Raw genomic sequence first — 27,156 nt, 5'->3', positions numbered from 1 at the left:
ATTTTCAAATTCCCTGTCTTATTTGCTGATCCTAGTAAAAGGAAGACCCTTTGAAGTCTTAAAGAAATATCTGGTAGCCCTAACCAGTTTGGCTTAGTGGGTAAGAGCGTTGGCCTGTGGACTGAAGGGTCCCAGGTTCGATTCCGGTCAAGGGCATGTACCTTGGTTGCAGGCACATCCCCAGTAGGGGGTGTGCAGGAGGCAGCTGATCAAAATATCTGACCTAGTTCAAATGTAAGCTAACTGACATTTAATTTGGGTTTTTGAAGAAGAAATCTGTTACTCAAAGAATGTTAATACACAGGAATTTCAGTTATTGTTCATCTCTTGATGAATGTCAAGAACAACAGTGGTGAACCAGATGTCTATTACGAAATGACAGTTGAAAGTCATCACCAATAAAAATCTTGAAATAAGCATGGAAAAGAGAACCAATAATTTAATATTCACTGAACACAAGTCTCATTTGAAAAGACATTCAGGAAAAACCAACTTTAATAAGTGCTTCAGAATCAAATCTGATGTAAAAATCACTAACAAGCCAGGTTGAAAAGTGCTGACCGGACACTCACTATAACGTAATAAGCTGCTCCTCACTGTATTATGAGTTGGAGTCCAAGGGAGACACTTGAAGCAAATGAAATATTGGTCTATTTTGGATAATATGTTAATTTTCTTCTGGTAATAATTTTAGAAAACATAGGTTTTCTTTCCTAGTCAATTATAATAATGAATCAATTGGGGTTTCAAGAAATGATTAAATGAATTCAATTCAATTTCAGGCTCAGCAAAATGAGACCATTTGTTCTGTTTCGGTTCAGTTGAGGTCAAGTCCCGTGTCTAAAATAGACTAACAGGAATCGAGATAATTTTATTTTTCTGCCCTTGATGTCCCTCATACTTCTTTCCACTTTTCTTCCCCACCTTCTGCTCTGTTGATTCCATTGAACTTTTCTATATTGTATAATTCTTCTTCTCACTCCTCCCAAACTGAATTTATTATCAACTCTCTGGGTCCAAATCAGGGACCACTGGCAGGGTGTTCTTTCCTGCACACAACTGGGTTAATGATGAACCAGCAGGGTACTTTTATTTATTCTTTCACTTGCATTAGACCAAGCTACCAAATATTAACATCACACTGAGAACAAAAAACTGGGAACAACATGGCCAACATTTTGAAGGAAATGCTATATCTCAAAATATATATGCCCGGAGCAATGCTAAATGTAGTACAAGCTCACATTTAAACAGTTTAAAAAGTGGTATATCAGCGAAGATTTTCCAAGTAATAGTTCCAATGGACAGTTTGTGAGATCAATGAGAGAAATGATATATAGAGAATAAAGGATTAATTTCTTTAAAATTCTACAAATGCTGTATAAAATCGGTGTTCATATTATGTTGAATGTTGGGAAATATGGTTTCTTCCTCGACATGAGAAGAGTGAGCTCCCAGATCTTTCTTACCTGTTATGGTGGCTTTGTTGATGGACGGTTGGTTGCACATGGGTGATCTTCTGACAAAGAGAGAAAAATACAAAGCAGTCAACACGGGCTGCTGTTGACTTGGTGACTCCCTGAGTCATTACAGATATGCCATTTTAACTAACAGGATTATTTTTGTTAGGACATGCAAATAAAGATTTCTCTTCAGACCAGCCAGTGGAGTGCCGAGGTGCCCTTTGACCTAGAGCTCAGATCACACATGTCCCAAATAAAACACCAAAAAACCCACCAGTTACATCTCATAGTTACAGACTTTGGGGTAAATAAAGCTGATGTAAATGTCACAGGCACATGACAGAAGAGGAAGTTCTTATTGGTTGACTGTATTCAATTACGCCAGGGCTCACAGAGCAAACACAGACTTTCTGAATTTGAAAAAGCAGTCAATATACAATTGGTTTCCCTAATACAGTGTTAAAAAGTTTTTATTTTGGGCATTCGTGTTTATGATTGCCTGTACATTATCAGAAGTCAATGTACTCCTTGTAAACTATATCACAATTAGTGAAGCTACTTAAACTTTTTCCTTTCTATTTTCTTATATTGAGAAACATCTCTGATAATGTTTGTTAGGGAGCAATATGAATGATTTGTGCAAATAGGTGCTATAGAAACTTTAGAAATACTATAAACTAAATGTACTTAAGCAGATTCTATCTTGTATTCTCTAATTTTTTAGAACTTTGCCAAATTCCACAAGATGATTATGAATCCCTTAAAGTAATAAAACCGTACTATCTCATTAGCCTGCATTCCCTACAGAGCCCAGTCTGATGTATGCAGTATTCAACCAGTGCTTAATAAATTATGTTGAAAAGAATAACAGTTATAGAATGTCCATTAAAAGTTTTTGAAACATAACTTTATAAAATTGTTACTTAAAACTGAAGCTTTCAAGCCTGGCTAGTGTGGTACAGTGGTTGAGCATTGACCCATGCACCAAGAGGTTGCTGGTTCGATTCCCGGTCAGGGCATATGCCCAGGTTGTGGGCTTGATCCCCCCATAGGGGCATGGAGGAGGCAGCTGACTGATGTTTCTCTCTTATCAATGTTTCTATTTCTCTCTCCCTCTCACTTCCTCTTTGAGATTTATAATATATGTGTATTATATGTGTATCTATATGTGTGTATATATCTATCTATATACTAGAGGTCCAATGAATAAAAATTTCTGCACTCGGGCAGGGGGCGGGGGGTGGGGGGGCTCCCTCAGCCCGGTCTATGCCCTCTTGCAGTCTGGGACCCCTCAGGGGATGTCCACCTGCTGGCTTAGGCCCACTCCCTGGGGAATCGGGCCTAGCTGATTTGACCAGTCATTCCCAGTCGTTCTGCTGTTAGGGTCAATTTGCATATTACCCTTTTATTATATAGAGTATATATGTAATATATATATATTTTGAATGAAGCTTTCAAAATATAGTTATCTTAATTAAAAAAAAGATACATGTAAGAATGTCTGAAAAATTTTTGGTTGGTCTTTGGGAATTATTTTTTGTACTTCTGTTAGTGGTTAACACTTAATAAGCACTTAATGTGTGTCAGACACTGTGCTAAGTGAACACTTTGGAAGAATTACCTGGTTGTGAGGACATCAAACCTTAAAGCAATTAGTCTCATTGCTCCCATTGTACTGTTCAAAGAGCTGAGATGTGAACTACAGTGATAGGATCCCAGAGCCTGCGCTCTACTCTGCTGCCTTAGTTTCAGGATACTTCTGTGGAAGCTGGCCGAACAGCCACACATCTGTGCGGGTGGCAGCTCCTGCAGAGCCCTGTTCCAATCTGCCTCCCTGAGAGGACAAAGCTCTAAGCAGGGCCGGGAGGCTTATGGGAAAGCAGTCTTGTGCTTCTGAAGTTCTCACTGTCCTGGTTCCACACAGTGTCTGGCTCTGTTCTTAAGTTTACTCATGTCAGTTTGGGACTGAAATTTTGTGTTTGATTGAAAAGGCACCAAGATTTCTTTCTGAATTATTTTAGTTTTTATTATGCAATAATTAAAACTTGACTCATGCTTAATAAAACAGGAAAGTTAATATTTTAAACTACTACTCTGAAATAGTTCTGGTCTATATACTGTTATCATCTCACTGAAAGTTTATTATTCAAATAATTTACATAGTGGTTACTCCTTTTTAGTTCTTGCTCTGTGGAAATTTAGAAAGCATTGATTTGGTCTAGAAAAGCTACCAAATGAATATTTTAAAACTTTTCTATAATTGTGGAAAACCAAGTCATTGATATGTTACTTGTTATCTTCTCTTAACATCAATTCTATAAATGGCACTTGGGAACTGGATATTTCAACCAGAAACGACAAACAGAAAAAGTTAATTGTTTGATCCATAATTTCAATGATAAATCAATTATGAAAAATGAGTGAGAACTCACTTCTGGGATGAAAAATCTTAAGGAATTAGTGGGGGGTTCATAAAAGCCAGGCACGTGCACCCGAGTACCCAGCAGGGTCAGGGCTTCACTCTTTCTTGATTCCTTCCTTGTAGCAAACAGAAAGGTGGAGTGTGCCGGGTAGCACCCGCCTTCCACAGAACTCAAGAGTAAGCTTGGAAGTATTTCAGCGGCTCTGTGTGTGCCCAGGGTCATCATGGGACAAGGCAGGGTGACAGCCACTTTGCTATCACTGAACGGAACAGAGCTTAGCTGTGTGTAGTGAACTTTGCTGTTCTGATGTCTAAGGAGGCTGAGGTTTGAATCAGTAAAAGAAATACAAATCTGCATTGACCAAAGAGAGACCACAAAGGCCGTCACTGTGAGTCTGTCCGACAATACTGTTTGGTTAGATGTCATCCAGTAAGTCAAGATCAGGCATAAGCTAGGACTGTCCATCTTCTGCTGGCTGCTCTTTCCCGTTTTAATCTGTTCTGTCACTGCCAATCAGCTGAAAACCTCTGTCTTGCATAGACTGGAACTCAGGTCCCCTCCTTGGATACACAAGGCCAGGCTGATGCCTTCATTCTGTCTGATCAACTGTTTGCCTCCCACAGGTTTAGATGCTGGCACCCAAGTGACCACGCCTGAAGGAAGTGTAACAAGAGTTATAAAGTTTCTTGTTTACCACTTAGAACAATGTCCTGGATAAAACTTAAGACGGAAAAGGATTGGGAGAGATACAGGTAACCCATTCCTCCTGCAGGGCTCAGACTTTCCAAAGAGGAGGTGGCTGAGCTACCGAATGCCAAGGCCCCAAGGGTTCCTTGGAGTCAGCAGATTGTGTGTGGCCACGGGGCACAGAAGACCTGTGGCCATGACTAAATACCTCCAGGCACAAGTTCAGGTCCCACGTACGGCGTCACCGCCTCGGTCAACCCGACCACAAGCTCATGCAGAGTCATTACGCCGTGCCGAGCACTATGCCAGGCACAGGGAATACAAGTGTGAGCCGCTACAACCCCTGCGGCCGGGGACTGGCATTCTCAAGATCACCGAGTTTAGACAAGCACACAGATGACCCTCAAAGAGCACAGAGACATAGGAGCTGACATAGGAGTTAGGTAGAGGACACGCTCACACAGAGACGGAAAGGCGTATCACTCAGTTTGGAGCCAGTGTGGGGATGATGCCCCAAAAGAAATCATAATTAAGCTGTGACCTAAAGAATGAATTACAATTAGCCCAGTGGATGAAGACAGGGAGAAGAGAGCAAGAAAAAATGTTAAGGCTGAGGGAACAGGGCTACGCAAATTCATTACCTAGAAAATAGGACCGTCAGCTGAAGCTTCTTAGTTCCATGCAATTATTTGGATTGAAGCATTTATACTGATTTCTAAGAAACCTTTTTATACCAAAGGAAATAGGTGCACAATAGCTAGAGCTTTTCTTTAAAAAAAAAACCCAACAACAAACAAAACCATGAAAACTGTGAATTTGGGAGGTCAATTTTATTATTATGGGGTGAAAAGTTCAGATTTTTGTGCTCTTTAAGAAGTAGTAGCTACTGTGAAATCTTATACACTTAGATAAATAATTCCAAACAAATTTCTACTTATTGTTCTCCTAATATTGATTTAAAGAAATGTTTTTTTTTCCTGGCAATTGATTAGAGTTGATATTTTAATAACATTTTATTATTAGTAATGGATTGTCAAAATAATGACCGTTTGAATAATTAACCAGTTTTCTATTTAATCTTAGAAAATTAATTTTCTCTTTTTAAATATTTCCGGTATTAGACCTCCCCATATAATCATTTCCTATCTCGGCTTCCCTTTTTTCAAATCCTTCCCTTGTTATCACAGAAATTACAATTCTATTAATTGCTCCATGATGCGACTGATCTGAGGGTTGGTAACAGGTGGCAGAAAAATCAAGGATGTTTGCTATACTATGATGCTTCCCTCAGTAATCACTGCCTTAGAATTAGGAGGATGACTTTGGATTGACATTAGGCATGATGAGATGATTTGTCCGTGGTTAATTTCTGAAGCAAGCCAAAACTATAAAGTTACCCTGAGTGTAAATAACTGGGCGGAGGACTGATTTTGCCAGGTGATTTCTGACAGGTGGAATCACCATATTTATTTGACATATTGCTTCAGTTCTGATATTATAACCGTCACTACAAAGTATTTATAGAAAATTAACAGGGCATCATATGACTTAGTGTAAATGGCTGGACAACAAGGCAAGGACTCAGAGAAATCTAATATATTGCCTCGAGTTCAATGAAACTGAGAAACAACACTGTATACAAGTTCAGGGTGAAGGACGGAAGGCAAAGGGTAACTTACTTGCTAGGTGCTCGATCTTGCATATTAGTTAATGCAGCAAAGTTGTTCCGTACAGTTCGCAGGCTGGCCAAGACCTAAGATAAAAGAAAAAAAAGGTCCTTTAAACTTCTTGAAGTAGGGCCATCTTTCATGCAATTTGAAATGGCTTGGCAATTTAGAAAAATGGTTTGTTAAGTGAAAACTTGATATTGCTTGCAACTTAGTTTCATATTATATTAGTAAAGAATCTCCATGTACTTAGTAAAGTTTACATGAGTCTGTGAAACCTAAGAGGCCAGACTGAAAGGATTTTCCAGCTACTTCTCCTCATGGTCTGTGAACATGGGGACAGTCGCAGCAGTGTCCACGGCCACCAACACAATATCCCAAGCGTGATTGCATTTTTATGTAAATTTGAAATCGTGTAATAGAAAATATGACTAAAGTCTCACTTTAGAGGTAAATTTTGAAAAGATTACCCTTAAACTCTCTTCAGAAACTCACCAAGAATGTCATAGTTTCAAAGTCAACAACTAACTGAATTTAAAAATGTATTTTTCCCACCTTTGCTACATGGCTAGTCTAGCTAGTAAACAGAAATTATTTTCTTTGTTAAGATTATTTGAATCATGAATTATAAGGTATTCAGGGAGGCATTGCTCACATAAAATCAGACCACCATGCTATGTGCACAGTGCCTGGCCCACAGAAGACACTCAATAAAATTTTGTTTAATAAATGCACAACATATCCACAACCGAAGGCAGGACCAATGGGTTCCACTATCTCAGAATTTTTTCTAATACAGTGAAACTAGAAAGTGGAAAAGAATTAGAAATGAGACTTAGAAAAGTTACAAGAGCTCCTTACTTTCTCCTAGAATGGGCAAGTTTTCTCCAGGGTGAAACTCGTATTAGGTGAGATTATAGGATCCGTGGCCGGCAAACTGCGGCTCGCGAGCCACATGCGGCTCTTTGGCCCCTTGAGTATGGCTTTTCCTGAGCCTTAGGAGTACCCTAATTAAGTTAATATCAATGTGTCTACCTATATAGTTTAAATTTAAAAAATTTGTCTCTCAAAAGAAATTTCAGTCGTTATACTGTTGATATTTGGCTCTGTTGACTAATGAGTTTGCCGACCACTGTATAGGTAATCTGGGTGACAACCAGAATGTTCAATGATCTAAAACACAGATTACAAATATCCTGTTAGGTACTACATAACAGCTCAGACAGCCAAGTCTGCTATGTTTCCAACGTGAGAACTTAGAAAAGTCACATAAATTTCTCTGTAGCTCAGTGCCCTCATCTATAAACTGGAATAGTAATACAGTATCTATCTCAAAATGTTGTGAAGATGATATGGAATGACAAGTTAGGTGCCAAGAACAATGCCTGGCAAAGGAAAGTACTCCGTGAATATTCACTCATTTTAGCAACATTCCATTTGATTCATGATTTGGTATGAGCACAGGGAATTACAAATGCCTGTGAATGACAATATAAATTGATAATATATATATACATATATAATTTATACAAATATAATATGTCTAATTTATATAAATATTGTACTTATATTAAAGTAAATTTATGATTGCTCCAAGGTTTCCAGAACTGTTTTCAGATTTTTTTCTTCCCGTTTGGCATGGACCTAAACAAAAGTCAGTCTAAATGCTTTCTAAGAAATTCTAAAAAATGAGATGTTTTTTGAAGTTGGCATGAATTTGTGGAGGTCACGGGGTGCTGTTTGTGCCTTGGGGCAGTGACCTTCAGCACCAGCCCCCAAAGGAGTTAATTGTGGTTCCTAAGGTGCCAACCACGATTAACTCAGTCACTGGAAAAACCTGGCTCATTATCACATATAAACAACTCCCAGCACTGAAAGGTCAGGCCGCCTGTGACAGCGTATTCACATAGCCTGCCGCCGACATCGGACCTAATGATGACTTTCATTAGGCATGAAATCTTGAATGATGCAGAAATGAATCCAATAAATCATCCCCTGCCACTAAATCATGCAGGCTTAATTTATGCTTTAAGAATCGAATATCAAATACATTAATAAAACACTTTAAATAAGATTACTGCACTCCTTAATCAATCTTTTCTCTAGGCAAAATTTTAACCTCAGAATTCTGAGAATTGTTTTCTAATAAATTATACTAAGTGCACTACATTTGACAGCTGTGTAAATAGAAATTATACCGCAGGTAATTCATGTTCTATGCTCATTTGAAAGAAAATATTGTCACAAAAGATATACTACAATTGGCTTTTGGTATAAAGGGTTTTGACTCTGTCATAACAAATATATTACATTACATTACTTTGTTTTGGTTTTAAATTTAATGTATCTATTTTTGTATGATTTATATCTTCAGGTGATGCAGAATTTAAACAGAAAAGGGCAAAAAGTAAAATGTCTCCCTCTCAATAACAAAGACGAAATTCAAAATTATTGTTATTTCTGAGAGGAGGCAGGAAGATGAAATTGGGGAGGAATACTCCAGGATGTTAAAATATTGGGACTGTTCTATTTCTTAAAGTGTTGATTTTTGGTATTATATTTTTTTATATTTTTTAGATAATCTTCTTTATATTTTTAGATAATCTCTACGTATGGTCTCTCATATGTATATGTCAAAATAAAAGGTGAACAAAGACATTTCCCTCGCAGTCCCTCCTCTAGACATTCAGCTGTCTGTCCCCTAGACTCCTTGGCTTTTGTGCTGTTTCCTAAATTTTTCCTTTGCAAACTCTGCTGCAGTAAATAGCCTTGTAAATACATCATTCCCTACGTGTGCAAGTACTAGGTCATTGTTTTTGTGCAAGGACAAATAATATTCTATACATTTTATATTACTCTTATCTTCCACACGATGACACATAGTACTGGCAGAAGTAAAAAGAAGAATCCCAGACAAATCTTAAATCTTTGACTCCAGGTATCCCCATCGCAAATGCACTGTGTTAATCTTTTTTGTTGTTGTTAATCCTCACCCAAAGATATTTTTCCTTTTTTTTTATAGAGTGTGGAAGGGAAGGAGGGAGAGGGAAGGGAGGGGGAGAAAGAGAGAGAGAGAGAGAGAGAGAGAGAGAGAGAGAGAGAGAGATGTCGATAGGTTGCCTCTGCTCCAACCAGGGCGGGGATAAAACCCTGAAACCCAGGTATGTGCCCTTGACCAGGAATCGAACCCATGACCCTTTGGTTTGCAGGCCGAGGCTCTATATTTTGATCTTGTATAATCTCATTTGCATTGCAGAACCAAAAAGTGAGGCATCTGCTACTCTAGGCGGTAGGGGAGAACTAGAAACAGTTTGACTCGAGACAATGAGTTAGGGTCCAATTAGCTTTTGCTTCTGTTCTGGGGCAGGTCTCCTTCCCCTTGAATTCAACTCTTTAGGAACTGTTGTCAGAGCTTCAATGCTCTGGATACTGGTTAACCAAAAACGTCCCTAAGGCTTTCTCTCACACAGCTTAATGGCTAAAAAATTAAGGTCATTTCTTTGTCTTCCATCCATCCAAGCAAAAGTGTAATAAGTCAAGGTAAAAAGTACACTGACAATGGTGAGAAATATACACACTTTGGGAAAGAAATTACAGTAGTGTTATGGAAAACTTAAACATAAAGATGGATCATGTACTAGCTCAGGAAAGGGTTTAAATGTTATTTATGCACACTCAGGTTTTCTTAGGTACTTCTGAACATTCACCGAAAACAGCAGGAAATGTGGGCTTCATTAAAAAGTTAAACAACTGAACATAATAGCCTAAAAGAAATGTACACTTGTATAACAATAATTTATTGAAAATATTCAGAAATTTTTCTTTTTCTTTTTTTTAAAGATACGGCAACAATGTTACAAAAAATCCTGCCTAAAAAAATAACAAAGAAATGATTTTTGAGGATTGTGTTTTTTATTCCAACTACTCTTTATGCCACTAGATGGCGCTAAAACACAGACCATGTGTTGCCACTGGCCTTGGGGGAAGTGGGAGGGAGAATACTTTGCCTTGACCTCCAGGAAAAAAACAAAAACGAGTCAAATTATGATTATTTATAAGATAGAAAGGTCATTTTGATAGAAAATAAAACCTCTCTCCAAATTATATGCTGGTCAAACCATACAAAATTGCTGTTTCTGTATGTCAACAAATATTGATTTATAGATTCCTAGAAGATGCTAGCTGCGTTTTTATTTTTAAATGAAGGATACAGAAAAACTAACAGATAGAAGCAACTGAAATGTGATAATTATCTTCTTTCACAGCCTGGCAGGGTGAGCCTGGTGGAGTTAGCGCGTGGGGGACTGTGCTGAGGCCACAGCATGCTGCTGCTCCGTGAAACAGGGATCATGCAGGGGCATTAAAAACATTGGCAATGTTCTGTGACCAACGCAAGAGTAATGTTCCACAGGGCTGACAACTACTACATTTTAATAAAATTATCTGAGCTGCTTTATTTTGGTTAAAGGTAAAGTGACTCAGTTGTTCCTACCCTGGATTTTGAAATCAGGCATATCTCCTTAGTCTGCATGATGTGAGGGTCTAGCCAGGATCCAAGATCATGTCTGGGTATTTTCTGTCTTTTCCTTGATCAAAGATACCACTTGTTTTTTTTTCCCTAAAATAGTTTGACTGATTTCAGAGAGGAAGGGAAAGGGAGAGTGAGAAACATCAATGATGAGAGAGAATCCTTGATCAGTTACCTCCTGCACACCCCACACTGGGGATCAAGCAGCAACCGGGGATGTGCTCTGACTGGGAATCGAACTGTGACCTCCTAACTTATAGGTCAACACAGCCACTGAGCCTGTCAGCTGGGCTGCCACTTCTTTTTAACTTCCAGATGGGAATTCCAGTTGACTTCGAGTTTTACAAGGTAGACATAACGAATAATGGGGCTGGTGGGTCCAGAGGCAGCTGACTACCAAGTAGGGTTTCCTGCATTTCGTCAGTGTTGTGCTTCCTTGGCCCCTGCAAGAACTTTGGCCAAATTGTTCCTGCACTCTTGGGAGAAAGATGCCCGTTGCCAAGTGGTAGGACATGGAGTGGCTTTGGGATTCTTCTCAATATCTAGCCTCCGTGCCTAAGGAAATCCCCACACCAAAGATTTTAGCATGAACATAGGAGAATATTTCAAAATAGAAATAAATCCAATGTTTAAAGCTGTCACTTCTTCTGAAGATTAAGAGGATGCTGAGCTTACAAGGGAATAACATAATAAATTGAGAGTGGAAGAGAGTTTAAACACACCAGCAAGAATTTCTAACCCTGGCAGTGCTGTGGGCATGGGAGGGTTACTGTAGGATCCTTTCTGACAATGATGTCCATTCAAGATGATTTGGGCTTCAGCCCTGTCCATGAACACGGGATATATCCTTGCATGACTTCCTAAATTCTCCTATAATTTATTCTCTTAGCATCACAGGAAACCACAACTGGAGGAAAAATGGAGGGATCCTTTTGTGTTTTGGAGACACACTCAGGCATAGAAGAAATGAGTTCTAAAGAAGAACAGAAGATGAAATGGGTTTGGGAGAAGACCTTTGTCCATGTTAGATAGTGGGAGGCTCATTTTAAAGACTTAGGGTAAAGCCCTGGTGGGTGGTCCCAGTGGTTGAAGCATTAGCCCACGCACTGAAGGGTCTCCGTTCGATTCCTGGTCAAGGACACATACCTCAATTGGGGCTCCCGTGGAGGCAACTGATCTATGTGTCTCACATTGATCTCTCTCTCTCTCTCTCTCTCTCTCTCTCTCTCTCTCTCCTCCCCCCCCCCCTCCTTGCTCCTCCTTCCTCCCTCCCTTCCACTCTTTCTCTGAAAAGCAATGGGAAAAGTATCCTTGGGTAAGGATTAACAAACAAATAACAACAAAAAGAATTATGGTAAAGAAAATATGCACAGAAAAATAAGCCTAAAAGAGATATAAAAAAAAATGTCAATACCAGCTATTTTGGTGTTTGGAATTACAGGAAATTTTCTTTTCTTCTTTTTGCTTATATATCTTTTCTATAGTCTCTATGCAAAAATAGATTATTTTGAAGGTAGAAGAATTTAGGATGACATTCCAAACCCCAAAGCATGCTGGGGAAAGCGGAGAATTCTTTGGTCTATTTGAACATGTCTCTGAGAGACTTGCCTAACTTCAACTGTCTTCTGTCCATTGGCAAAAGCACTGTGGTATATTAGGCTGAATAATAATGGTATCACCTCAAGTGACATAAACATCTTATATTTTAAGCATAATAATATTTAGCATTCAGTGGTGACTATTCTATCTCGTATTGAAAATTTGAGGAGTGATTGGGTAGGTCCACAAAATAAGGTGGTTGTGCCCAATAGGGCTTAAGATAAGACTGCTACTAACCCTTCTTTCTTATCTGGTTTCCCAAAGATGCTCTATTAGTGGTGAAATTGGTCAGGGTTTTTAACATGCTTTTTTTTAAAAAAAAAATTCTACTGGAACTTTATAGACCACATATCCTAGAAAATTCCATTTGCGAAAACTATGTTGAAACCACTTCAAAAGAATCTGCAGCCTTTGGGGCAATGGCCACCTTCTTCAAGGTGATATGAGTCATCAAGCTAATCATAAGCAAATTCTTCTAAATGCATTCCGGGCTCCTTTCGGGCATCAGAGATGCCTATATATTACCAAGTTGGTTTATCTTTAAAGTTCTAATTTCCGAGGGTATTAAGTACACATATTTATTTAAACAGTTTACTAGCACAGACTAAGTGATATTTTACACACATATATATTTCTCAGTGTACTGAAATTCTATTAGTTTTTTAGAAATTATAAAGGGACACTATAGGAAAAATCTGATTATTTAAAAGAGGATATTTCCTTAGAATTTAAGAGCACTAATGATAAAGACCAAGTCAAATTTATTAATATATATTAGAAATTAATAAATACTACTTGAAGTAAGAAGGTATCATGTGCAAAATATTTTTTCATTTTTTCATATATTTAGCTATATTCTTCTTATAACAATATCTAGAGATTTTAGTTAGAAGCAAGAATAGCTACCTGAGTAAGCTCAGGTTGGGAGACTGTTTCTATATTTGGTGATGGTTATTTATATATTTTGCCTGATTATGTTTTCACTCAGTTCTCAGCTCTTAGAAAAAATTATGGGTTCTCATTATAAGCAATTAAAAATATTTAATTTTCAATAATTTTGCTATCATAAAACATGATTAAAACATGTGAGCATACATTATTTTGAACATAGAAATATAGTTACTAGAAATAATTTATGATCTCCAGCAAAACCTTAAGCAAACAAGACACGAACTGTCTGAAAAGGGTGGTGGTTTTATTGTACTTTTAACTGCCTTCATTAATTTAAAAAATTACTATTATACAGTTGTATTATTTATGGATTCATTAAATGTTTCATCTAAACTATAACCATTAAAAATTTCAGAAAACTTGAAAAAAATGAAAGAATTATACATAATTCTACTATCCAAACATTGTCATTAATCATTTTTTAAAACAACACCTAGTGTGACATTTTATAAGTGAAAAGGCCGTTACCGATAACACTAAACATTCATTAAGCATTTTGTTTTATAGAAATTATGCTACTTTACAAGCCTGGTATTATTTCAATCTCTTAACAACCCTATGGGGTAGGTGCTCTTGGCACTGTCATTTAGGAGGAAACCCAGCTTGGAAGAACTCAGTGACTGGCCCAAGGCCATTCATTTAGCAGGAAGAGGAGGTGGGGTTTGAACTTGGGCTTATCATTATACAGCATTTCCCTCCAATTTTACCAACTGGAAAAAAGAAGTCTTAGAGAAGTTTCATTAGTGCCTTGAGCAACTAGAGCTAGTCTGACATGATTATTTTTTTTATAATCTCTCTGGATTAACCATATTCCAATATTTAACATTTCTTGTTAATAGTCCGCGTTGGCTTGAAACCTGTCTCATGCCCCAAGTTAAATCAGTTTTATTCCATTCTGTCCTAAGTCTGTCTACACCAGAGACTCTCATCTTTTTCTGGAAAAATACTGGGCCCAGATTTTTGAATTCAATTGATCAGGGATGCAGCCTAGAATAAAAGCTTTCTAGATGATTCTAATGTGTAGCTATGGTTGAGGAGCGCTGGTCTATGTAAAAAAAAAAAAAAATCTGGTCATCAACCCTTTTATATATATTTCAAAATGCTTTAGAGCAGTGGTTCTCAACCTTCTGGCCCTTTAAATACAATTCCTCATGTTGTGACCCAACCATAAAATTATTTTCGTTGCTACTTCGTAACTGTAATGTTTCTACTGTTACGAATCGTAATGTAAATATCTGATATGCAGGATGGTCTTAGGCGACCCCTATGAAAGGGTCGTTCGACCTCCAAAGGGGTCGCGACCCACAGGTTGAGAACCGCTACTTTAGGTCATTTTATCACCTTCTAGTATTTATGTTACGTGGTTAAAGTATTTTCATGATGTGTATATCTAAAAGGAACAAAGAAACACAAATACATCATTCAGTTAAATCTTTGTACAAATGACATGTAAAAAAAGGAGCAAATAAAGGATGAGGCTGAATTGGAATATTCAATGTCAAGCACTGATCATGTAATTATACTGAATGTAATTTAATCCATGCTATGGCCTTCTGCTCCCAGTGCTCTGTCCGTTAAGAAAGTATGGTCCCATTTAAATGTCACTTAGGTAATCTGTGATTTGGAGCAAAGAACTCTTCAGGTGTATGGGTTTATAGGAAACGGACCAATATGGCCAAGGTCACATTTTCTAGAACTGCCTTTGAATTACTTGAATGAACCATAGAATTTGTATTTGTACTTGTGTTTGATTGAAAATGAAGAACCAGAACTAATCCCCCAAATTAAATTTTCAATGAGAATCCGGCCCACGCACCAAACTGCTTACCTGAGCAAATGGAGTCACAATCAAGTCATCTCCGTGTCTGGAAAATAAAGCAAATCCAGTGTTAGAGGTTATTGACCTACTCTTTGGCCACTTTTGATCAATGTCCAATGGTAAGGTCCACTTTCCTAAATTCCCACAGAGAATTACAGTAATTCCATCCTTACTCTTCAGCACAAGTTCTTCCCAGCCACTGGGATGAAAGCATATCTCCTGGGAATGCTAACTATTGTTCAGTTTCCTGGGTAAGAAGGGGAGCTTCTTGACCACCAAGGTCAAGGTCACTGTTGCTTATTAAATGAGCACACAGGATACGCATTAGTAGAAACAGAGTTCAAGCAGCGGGGCCTGAGTTTGGCTCTTGGCCCCTCCCTGTGGGTACCAGGAAAGGGTGCTGTGGAAGGAGCTAGCAACGGCAGGCAGTGGCTTTGGTGAGAGGCCCCCGGTCCATCTACCATGTGAAGGTGACGAGCCTCGCGTGTTCTGCATCACGGTGTGGGAGGCTCGGATGGGCTGGGAACTGTAGATGGCACGGGACTGCATCATACCCTAGTAAAAGCCCAGTGCAACTTTTCAACTGACTCACGTCCCAGCCGCTGTAATTACGGGGGAATGTTACCCCGTGTGTGCTGTTGCTGCAGCAACCCCCGCCACACTGTGCCTGGGATGCAAGAGCAAGGTGTCAGCCTGACGTGTCCCAGAGGGACAGGGAAAGGCAAGGAAAGTTGTGCAACTCGGAGGGAAGTGCGAAACCAGGGCCCAGAGCCCTTTTGTGGTATTGCTTAGCATGATAATTTGTGAGAAGGATTTCCAAAATCTCCATGGGACAGTTCTTGACCTGGCTCGCTGAAGCTCTTTAATCCAAAGTGAAGGCAATTGTTTGACACAGAAAGCTGGACATGACCCTGACTTAGAACCCTGCAACCGAACCGTTCAGTCACTCATGAACTCTGAGAAGGACTTAAGTGACCTAAACCAGCTCTCAGGAAGTCAGCTTCAGCGTACGGGTGACGTGAGTAAACGGCTCATTACCAATAATTGGACCAGTTGTTATGATGGTCATCAAATTACACAGAGATCCTGAAATTCAGAGTGTGGGAAAATTAAAAGCAGAAAAAGGTTGGAACACAATTTAAAGGAAACCGTGTTATTTTGCACCACCTTAGTTTCAGAATTAACATTTTTTTGAGGGGCACCTGTTCTTTGTAGCGTTTATTCAGATAGCCAAAACTAAGATAACATGAAATCTAGATATTTTCCCAAGGTACACTGTTTTCTTCCATTTTCTTCTTTGCAATTGCCTGACTGCAAAGTTTATTGTCTAAGAACTAAGTCATCTTGACCAAGGCACACCACCCATGGGGATTAATCTCTGGAAATAAGTTTTCTAATTTTTTACATGAATAACATTGGTTTGAATCACTCCAAGCCCAAAGGGTCTGAATGTCTTTTAAAACACTCAATTCTGTCTTTGGTTGTATTTCATTCCCCAGCACTATAGATGTATTTAGAATACATAATATTTAAAATAATTTATCAGTCTTGCTTTCTTTCTCTGTCAAAGTACAGAGACAGTTATAATTTTTTTTTTCTTTGAAAGATGAAAGAAATTGAGAAAAATCTGTATTAGTTTTCTATTGCTGCTGTGACAAGTTCCACAAATCTAATGGCTTAAAAACACAATTTTGTTATCTTATAGTTCTGGAGATCAGAAGTCTGTCATGGATCTCACTGAGCCAGGTATCAAGATGTTGGTAGGGTCCATTCCTTTCCTAAGGCTCTTGGGAGAATTCATTTTCTAGCCTTTCCCAACTCAAAAGACTGTCTACTTTCCTTGGCTCAGGGTCCCCTCCCTGAATCTTTAAAGAAAGCCAGGAACAACAAGACAGGTTCTTCTCATATGGCCATCTCTCCGGCTCTTCTTCTGAGACAGTTATAATTTTAATGATGAAGATATTTTACTCTTTTGAATTACCCAGAAATTACTCGATTGTCTCATTTTAGTAACAGTAAAATTATTTCTAGCATTTCAGTGACAAATATTCTCACTAAAGGGCAGGTTATATACTATAATCCCTTTCTTTTAAAAATTATGTAATGCTTACATTATCTTTGAATATGTACTGAATATGTAATTTTAAAATCTTTCTCTGAGTCTGCACCTTAATATTAAGATGTCTTATCAGGTCCCCTGTCACAAGTACAATAATGCATGTAAAATATATATTATTTTGATATGGAAGAAAACAAATATAAGCATATTTTAATTGTATCCTATGATAGGATACAATTAAAATTTGCTTATCATAATAAAATAACAGATTTGGCAGTTAAGATTCATAGAAGATCATTCTGTTATTGTATATAATTTGGCTTAAAGTATGTGTGAGTTTTAATGAATTGAGTAAATATACACACCAAAAAAAACCTTATGATAGAAAATGACTCTGAAATGCTGCACTTAAACAATTTTCCCAACAAGGAACATTTTAAAAAAGGAAACGTAACTAATAGAAGTATTAGAAGGGATTACAATTCCACACAATAAGAATATTGCTGCTTCCTAAAATGGGAAGAGACTGTTAGGACCTCCTATAATTCGGGAGACGCTAGATTCAAATTTGCACAATGATCATTGCCTAGAGACCTGAAATTGTACTTCCTGGTGACATGACTTTTCTGGAGAAGATGAAACAACATTGTCTTTCATTTAAATGAAAACAAAAAACAAGCATAACAACAACAAAACTTTTTAAAAAAGCAACTGGGGTATGCTTTAGGAAAAAATTGCTTCTTTTAAGAATTGGAGTACTTATGGGTGACAGGAAGGGGAAGATTTGGGAAAGAGTTAGGGTGGGCGGTGGGATCATAAATAAAGCTTTGACATTATCTGTCTGTCTGTGTGTGTGAGTGAGTATGCATGTTAATGTGTGTATGTGTGCATCTATGTATGCATACAATATGCATGTCAATGCACGCATGCATGTGCATATTAATGCATGTATGCGGTGTGTATGAGTGTGTGGACATATGTGATGAGGAAATTGGTACTCTGGTAACAGTCACAGCACAGTCAGTGCCATGCTGGTCTCTAGTCTCACGTGTGGAATGAGGTGCTTAGTCACCTGCCCTGGTTCCCATGGGCTGAAACAGTCACCTCCTCCAGCCCGGGTTTGAGGGGGGCTGCTTCTCCTCCACACTCAGCAAGAAGAACTTGAATTACCCAGAAGGTGTGTTTGCCAAATACATCGATTGTCTCATTTTGGTAACAATAAGATTATTTCTAGCATTTCAGTGGCAAATTTCTCAATAAAAGGCAGGTTACGTACTATGTCCTTTTCTCGCCAACCTCTTCTTGCTGAGTGAGTCTGCGCCAGCACCACTGGAAGTAGGGGCATAGAAGGCTTCCAGCGCGCTATTGAACTTTCTGTTTTTCCAAAGTGGAATGACCCTGCAGTCAAGAATGACCCTCTCTGCCTTTGGCCATCCTTCTCCTATTTGCATATCACCTACGACTCTATTTTTCTATCCTGATTCTTTCTGCAAGAAGAAGCCAGAAACGTTGGCAAAAATGAAAGGAGGAACATCCAAAAGCAAACCCTCTTACAGAGACCTCAGTGGGACCCAGAAACCTTTCCCTGCTTTCTCATCACCAAACCAGAAGGAAAAGGAGATGCAATTAATTAGCAGAAAGTTTACACGTTCCTGAGCAAAGAACCCCCAGCCTGTGACACTAAGAGCATTAGTGGCACAAAGTGGCTGCTGCCTCTGAACATCACGCATCATAAACTTCAGCATGCCACGTGGTCTCATGAACCAGCATGTTGAAGAGGAACCGTGGGCTGAGGCTTACTTTCTAAGTCCAATCTTGCGAACACTTTTTGACCTTCTGTGCTGCATCCTATTGCTATAACATTAGAAAGAAGTTCGCCTCTGAGCTCGTCAATAGGATTAGGGAATTGGTAAACATACGGAAAATTGGTATTTTGAAATCCTGGTGTCTTTCTTTCCTTAGACTCAAAACTATCACCCATTTATTAATTCACCCTTGATCTACCCCTTTTAGAATTATAGGGATAGAAGTACGTTCTCATTTTTGATATGTACATACAAATGTTTCCAGGTGCCTAGGCTATTTGACAACACCCAAGGATTAGCCATACCTACTCGCCAGTCTCCACTCCTCTATTCACTGAAGTACAGACCTGAAATAAACAAATACCTAACATAATGTACTATGAATCTAAATCTGCTCTGAAAAGGAAAGTCTTAAAAAATTAAAAACCAAAAAATCATATAACTTTAGAAGTAGATATGACCTTAGAAGTTATTAAGTCTTCTGAAATTTAAATAATTTGCTCACTTCTTATTAACAATTTAAAGATTAAAGACTGGCCTGATATTGGCCAACAAAAATCCTAAAACAAGACCCCTGAATTCTGGCCCACGTGTGCTCATATCACATATACCGATGATAAAGGAAATGAAATCGGAGTTAATGCAACATAAGCAAAAAATTCTCTAGTCTAAAGTATAACCTGTTCTTTATTTATCATAAAATAAAAATTTAGGCGTTGTTAGAGAAGGTTTATGATGTCCATACGTGCCTTCAAGCGTGTCAGTTATATAATGGCACGAAAGACAAATTGTTTTCAAAAGTATGTATAAAAATATTTTCTAATTTCAAAAAGAATCTAATGAACAAAATAAACTGATGAACAAAACAGAACCAGAGGCATGGGTACATGGGACAGACTGACAAATGTCAGGGGAGAGGGGAGTGAGGTGGGGGCTGGACAAAGGAAGGGAAAGGAATTAGCCAACAACATTTGCATAGCCCTGGACACAGACAACAGTGTGTGAGGGCCAAGGCTGGGGGGCTGGGTGGAGGTGGGCAAAGTGGGAAGGAAATGGGGGACATTTGAAATAGTGTCAACAATATAAAATTTAAATAAAAAACCATGCCTTGTACATGTGTGTAGATACACTCACTAAACATATTTAGTTATTTTGTTTACTTAAAGCCAACACAATAGACTTCTGGAAGTGTTGATGTCACCAGTAACTGTCACAGAGCTTTGAGTGCTGCCTTCCATGGAGGGGAAGGAGGAGGGGAAGGGCTGAGTACACAACACAGCAAGCATTCCCAAGTGCCCTCACTCTGCGTCCTAGGACTAGGCTCTTTCACCGTTTTCCTTATTTCACAGGCCCATTCTTAGCCTCAGTGGCCCTGTTCTCTTTGTCTCCAGGATGGGTTTCTGGGGAGAAGATTTATGAGTAGCTAGTACAGTAATGTTATAAAGATCCTCATGTGGTAGATTAAAAGGAACCCCTTTAGACTGGCCATAGCAACCAAGAACAGGTTAAAAGGAAGCGCATGATCAAGTAGAGAGTACAGAGTAGTGAGTGTGAGTGCAGTACGTATATGCATGCCTACTATGTACCAGACACAGCTCTACCGATACACGGTATTTCATTCTGATGGCTCTGCAAATAGATGCTCATATTCCGATGCTAAGATAAGGAACTAGGCTCTGAGAGCTACAGTCTCCTTGGTGGTGCCATTGGCCAGTGGTAGAGTTCATTGGTTTCCAATGCCACGCTGAGACTGGTGTTGCCCAACCGCACGTTCATTGGTCTGCACCAGAGAGAGAACAAACAGGGACCACGGAGTGAGGTTTTAAAAAAGCTAAATTCTTTTGAAAAACTCTTTTATTCTGAGAATATACCCTTTATTTTTTACTTCTAAAGTGATTGTGTATGTTGATGGAAATTTTCTTGTTAGAATCCTTTCCTTACAAAGTGAGCAGTTAGTAACCCCAGCTCAGTCTCCTGGATAAAGACTTACTGAGTCATGAAATCCTAAGGCATGGAAATGTGCAGTGTAGCTGGGTTTACATGCAGGCTTTACAATACTGAAGTTTCCACCACTTCATGCTGCTTTCTGCACCCTCACATGGATTCAGCTATGCTGAAGCCACAGGGTCATACATATTCTAGACTCTGAAACAGCACTGCCCACAGAAATTTCTGCAATGATGGAAACACTCTCTGTGTTATGCAATACATTTCCACTAGCCACATGCGGCCACTTAGCACTTGAATGTGGCTGGTGCAACTGAAGAACTGGTTTTTTTTCTTTTATTTAATGTTAATTCATTTAAATTAAGAAGCCACTTGTGACTAATGGCTATCATGTTGAGCTGCGCAGCTCTTGAGCAATCTTTACAAAACTTCAGTTAGATCTCTTCCAAGAAAAGACAGTAATAAAAATAATAATAAAAAATAACCCCCAAAGCGTGCAGTCACTACATGAAATCAACTTCATGATTTAATGTAAGAGTTCTTTTTATCAACTGCCTTCTTTTTAGCTTCTGTAAAAATATATTCACAACTGAAAATAGCCACGATTAGATGAAAATTTTATTTTAATGTACTTAAAAAAAATCACCCAAGGGACCTTTAGGTAACATATAAATCAGAATGCTTATGTTCTGATTTTTCTGAAAACGAAACAACTCCCCTCACCCCCCGAAAAAACCCCCAAAAAACCTACCAAAAATGAAAAACAATTAAAAAAAAAAACAGCCAAAGAAACAAAACTGGCCATGGTGGAAATAACACAATTAACTTGAACTTCTCTAAGTCTCAAAGCAGGCATGGGTATGAGACATGGAAACATGCGATCTGCAGGCAGGCGTGTTCTCTCTGGAAGTGACACAATGGTCTGGGGATCATTCATAACATTTGCTAGGAGACACAGTCCTTCACTGAACTGCGTCAGTGATTTCCGGTCACAGTGCAGCCTCCCACATTTGCTGAGGTGCAAGCTGTTTTTTCTCTTTCTGCTTCTAACTTGTCTGCGTTCAATGAGAGGAAAGAAGGAACTAATGCCTTACATATGTTTAGACATACCTGCAGTAGTCAGGGACAGCAAATGAGTTTTTCAATCTAGTTAAGAAAAACTCTGAAGTCTCCTTAAGGAAAGCGGACACAACGCCTGAGAGAAACGGCCATCAGCAGATGGGATCATGGGGATGTTTCTTCAGCACACATGACCAGGACCTCAAAGCCCTGTGTTCGCTATTCCTGACTTGGTTTTTCTTGAAGGCTCTCTTTTGCCATATCTGTGAAGCACATCTTTATGTCTCAAATTGCAGGGATGTAGTGAGGAGGATTTAATACTCCCCAGCATATCTTGTGTGAAGAAACACATCACATAATTGTTCCAGCAGTGTGATTAATTTTTCTTATATGGCTTCAGAAACAATACAGAAGACATTAAGAACAATGCACTAAGGATCTAACACTGACAAGCAAATATTTAAAGTGATTGATGTATAAGTGAAAATAGAGATTTATATAGAAATCTCTATATTGACTGAGTAAGCCTCCTTCTCTATCTATAATTTTTTTAAAAACAAAAGACAGAAATGCATGATCCAAACAAAACTTTTATCTTGTTTTCATGGATCTATAGTGTCTCAAACAATACACTGGCATAAATTAGGTGCTATCAATAATGGCTAAATGTGTAAGAAAATGATACTCATTAAAGATGCAGCCAATGAATACACCCCTCAGTTGGGAAAACATTTAGCAAATGATATGACAATCCTTTGAGCAGAAGCTAATGGGAACTTCTCCTCTGCTATATAGAATTTTTAGATGCTGAGTTTAGCCTTATCCTGTATATGTGTGTGTGTATTTATATATATATCTCAAAGAGTTGGCCACATATTTTCTTTATTACTTCTCTGACCAATCTGAGCTATTATCTTATTTATTCTTAAAATATAAACGAAAACCAAATGTTCACAGTGCCGACTAACTAATTTGGTCAATGTATTTGGCCAACAGGTACTTCTGTTTCTCAGCAGTTTTCCTGCAATAGTGCATAGCACTTTGCTTAAGTGGCCTCATCAAAATAATGTTCTCCTAGAAACTATCAAAGTGTTTGTTGTATGTTTTGAAAAAGGTTAAGCTCTCAGGACCTTAGATCTCTCATCTGTAAAATGCCATAACGAGTGTTGCTATCCATGGGACTGTGAAAAGTGCCAAATGAGAGAGCAGATGTGAAGCTACTTGGAGAAGTGAAGGGTGGCATATGCATGTAATGGGCCTATGACTACTATAATAACCATCATGCATCTTACTTTCTCCTTGTGCCTCAGCTATGTAATGAGTGCCTATTTATGAACAAAAAGGTGATGACATCCTGTCTATTAGGAAGTGATATTTTCCTTCTCACTTTCTCAATAAATTAAATGGTTATATTTCAATTTAAAGAGCATTTAAAGGTTTTCCTAAATATTTCATTCAAATAGATAATCACAAAACTTCACTGGTACTGTTTGAATTAGAAATTTCTAAGGGGTTTTCTTAATAGGGAAGCATAACTAGAACAACACATATAAAATCATCAAGAGCATTTCCTTTCATTCTCCTTCTCCACTGGCAGTGCCCCAACACACACACACACACACACACACACACACACACCATTCTGTAAGCCCTTTGCATCTGGACCAGCCTCTTCATCCCAGCAACACTCCCTGCACCTGGGCGTCCTTCATATTTAACCTTTTTTTCTGTGAATTTCAACATGATCCACTTCCCTGCAGTAACTTTGATATGTAATCATTCAACAATAGATCAATCAGAATGCAATAAAAGTAAGAGTTTGACCATGTCAAATCCAGCTACAAACTATTGTGGCTTTTAGGTCCCATACACTGTATTCAAATAGTCTTTCTCTTCTGTCACAGTTCCCTACTCACACCAACCAGACTGTCATTCCTTAACTGAGCCATGATTTCTGGTGCCTCATGTTATGCAAACGTTGCTCCTTTAGCCTGGCTTTCCCTGGATGGCAAACTCTCCTACTCCTCTCTGCTTCCATAGTTTAGTAAATGCCTCATAGATGGTGTTATAAACATCGTAAGTGTGTTAATTATGTGTAAGTGAATGACTAAATGTCTTAAATTTCAAACCCAAGAAAGTGGGATAAAAATAACATAGAAATAGAGCCATTAAAAAAAGGAAGTTGTTTTGGGATGAAGAAGAGTGGACACCATTAATATGAAATTAATGATAAATAATGGGCAAAAATAAGTTTACAGTTGTGAGTACACAAAACAGTTTATTCCTGTATTATCATTTATTAATTGTTGTATTATTTTCCATAAGAACAACTGTAGACCTGTATGTACTAATTAATGAGTACAAAAAAGTGTCAATTTCCAGGATGCAATTAAGTGCTACAGATCTGAAGCTCATTTACGAATGGTGAACATGTACTAATTAATGATTGTGAGACACAGTGGGATAAGAAAGTGCAGATTTATAGAAAGCGTTTAAGTGCTACAGAGGGTGAGGGGCTATCCTTGGGGAAATGCAGTATGTTAAGGGGTGATAAGCGGAGCTGGTAAAGGAGAGGGCTGTGAGGAGGAGGGAACAGAGAACACAACAATGATAAAAGCTGGGAGATGAAAACCACTATGCACTTCATCTAATAACTGGCAACATGCCTTCCACTTTATGGAAGTGGAATGTATTTATTTCAGGTCTTGAAGGAATGGATTTTCAGGGGTCAATATGAATGGGAGATAGATTTCAGAATATTAAGGCAACACAACATGGTAAAGAAATGTAGAGGACGGATGTAGATCTTTGGGGAGATATAACTTATTGAAGAATTTTAAATGCAAAAAAAAGGAAAAATGCATATCTTTTGAAAGATAGCATGGACTTGTACATTATTAAAGTGGACAGTGAGATGCTTTTCCCTGTAGTCCACAAGGACACAAATTAGGGCTCACATACTATCTTTTCCACTAATCATTTGATCTGAGATCTGTTATTTCACAGATTATGCATCGTTTGAAATCAAGAACATTGTTTTATGATTTTATTATATTTCCTGCAATGCTTCACCCAGGGATTAGCTACACAGAAAAGTTTAGTAATTCAGTATTTGAATAAAAATTGGTTGCAGTTTAGTTGCTCATTCCTAGGGAGACTAGAGCATTAATTGGATTATCATTTTACAAGTGTTAATAAAATGGCAACCCACAGCTATATGTTGTGAAAATGAGGAAAAGTACAATTTCACTTCTAAAGCCCTATTCAGACCAAGAGGTGATCTGTTAGGATGCCAAGAATAACCCTAGACCCTCAGAGGCCTCATTATGTTAAGATGAATTGCCACCTGTCCTGAGTTTCTGAGATGGTATCATGAGAAAATGGCAATGTTGTTAGATAAATATCTAGATGCAGATGAGGGAAGTGGGGATGACTACATACAGAGGGAAGAATTGCCACAGATGACAGTGCAAATACTGAGTGAGAGTAAGGTTCTATTTAGAAGTCTCCACAACTTAGAAAGCTGCAGAACATGACAATAAACACAGGATTGGATTGTGCTGAGAAAATGAGCTAATAATAGTGTATGATCTGCAAACCTGCTTATCAGTCTTAATTATTTTCTAAGCCGTACCATCATCTAAATGATATTTAAGTCTGTCTAATATTTTCTGTGCTTGCCTCTAGCAATTCATATTCCAGAAATCGTTTAATTTTAAGCAACCCCCCACAAAGGCCTCTCGAATGATCTGGCAAACCAGCACTAACATCTGTATGGCACATCAATTGAGACATATTCAAAATGCTGTGCACTGTAATATCACAGGGGTTTTCAAACTGAGCTTAAAGTTTTTCGAAATTCTAGAAAATATGCATGTGACTGGGTAGCTAAAACTCAGGACCAATGTGAATATAAGCTAACTAGAGGCCCAGTGCACAGATTCGTGCACCAGTGAGGCCCCTCGGCCTGGCCTGTGCCCTCTCACAATCTGGGACCCCTTGGGGGATGTCAGACTGCTGGTTTCAGGCCAATCCCCACAGGCCAAGCTGAGGGACCCCACCAGTGCACGAATCTGTGTGCCGGACCTCTAGTCTGTATAAAAGATCTTTGGTTAATCTCTTTCTACCCCCTCCCTTCCCCCAGTCCCTCTGAGATTCATCAGTCTGTTCCATGTTTCCATGCCTGGATATCAAGTGTCTGCCTCCTGGTGGTCAGTGCGCATCATAGCTACTGGTTGAACAGTTGAATGTTCACTTAGACTTTTAGATATAGAGATTTTTAAGTGTAAATGTTTCCATTAAAAATTTAACTCTCACTTTTCCCAGACAATGTATCTGTGGGAAAATAAATGTTTCTTTTCAAGAGTGACAGTGTCCTCAAGTTAAATCTACCATTTATCTTCAGATTGCATGATTTCCCTCATCATTCTTTCTAAATTCTAGAATGATACGGCAAACGAATATCATTGGTTTTATAACATCATCAACTCTAGAGATAAACTAACTTAGTTTCCTATAAAAGCTCCCTCTTCTCTTTGCCCACTCTTGTACTTACATATCACTGGCGATGGAGGAGTTCCGGGACATAGACTTTGGAGAGAGGTCATAATCGCTGTCGGATCGATACAGAAACGACTCGCGACGTTGACTGTGGACGAAGTTTGCTTGGAGAATTAGCCCAGATCCTGGGCTGGTCATGGGATCCAAGGGACTCCGTCCCGCAGATGTGCCATTGTCCACATCGAAACTATAAAGGAAGGAGAAGAAATGGCATTGAAGTGAATACTTGCATGGTGACATTTTAGTAAAGGGAGATTTCAGTTTAGGAATTGACAGTAGGACAATTTATAGCTGATTCCTGGTGTTAAAAAACAATACTACTACAATACACAAACGTAAAGGAACACATTGACCTCATACTCTTGTCTTCCTAAGCTTTGGGATACTTGATACTTTTGTTAACCAACTTGATATAAGACATAGGTCTCTCTGCCAAGGATGGGGAACATCCGTCCGGTGGGCTATGTAAGGCCCGTGTAATCATTTGCTCTGGCCCTGCCAAGATATTAGTGGTGAGTTAATTAAATATTTGACCAAATATAGCAGGCTAATTTTTAAGCTGATAATTTTGTAGGCCCTCGAATGTTAC

General features: G+C 38.5%; 1 protein-coding gene across 5 annotated transcripts in view; it reads right to left on the bottom strand.

The window, feature by feature from the left end:
- Window positions 1-27,156, bottom strand: part of PDE4D (phosphodiesterase 4D) — a 1,003,569-nt gene that overhangs the window by 173,694 nt on the left and 802,719 nt on the right. For all 5 annotated transcript variants that reach the window (XM_006762435.2, XM_006762439.2, XM_006762436.2 and 2 more), the window contains 4 exons: window positions 26,563-26,754; window positions 15,147-15,183; window positions 6,253-6,326; window positions 1,470-1,519 (listed from right to left, as the gene is read on the bottom strand). In XM_006762435.2, coding sequence (XP_006762498.1) covers window positions 1,470-1,519; window positions 6,253-6,326; window positions 15,147-15,183; window positions 26,563-26,754 — 353 coding nt within the window. The remainder of the gene's footprint in view (window positions 1-1,469; window positions 1,520-6,252; window positions 6,327-15,146; window positions 15,184-26,562; window positions 26,755-27,156) is intronic.

The sequence above is a fragment of the Myotis davidii genome, unplaced genomic scaffold (assembly GCF_000327345.1).
Source record: "Myotis davidii unplaced genomic scaffold, ASM32734v1 scaffold135, whole genome shotgun sequence".
NCBI classification, from domain to species: Eukaryota; Metazoa; Chordata; class Mammalia; order Chiroptera; family Vespertilionidae; genus Myotis; species Myotis davidii.
This window is presented reverse-complemented; position numbering and strand designations above follow the sequence as displayed.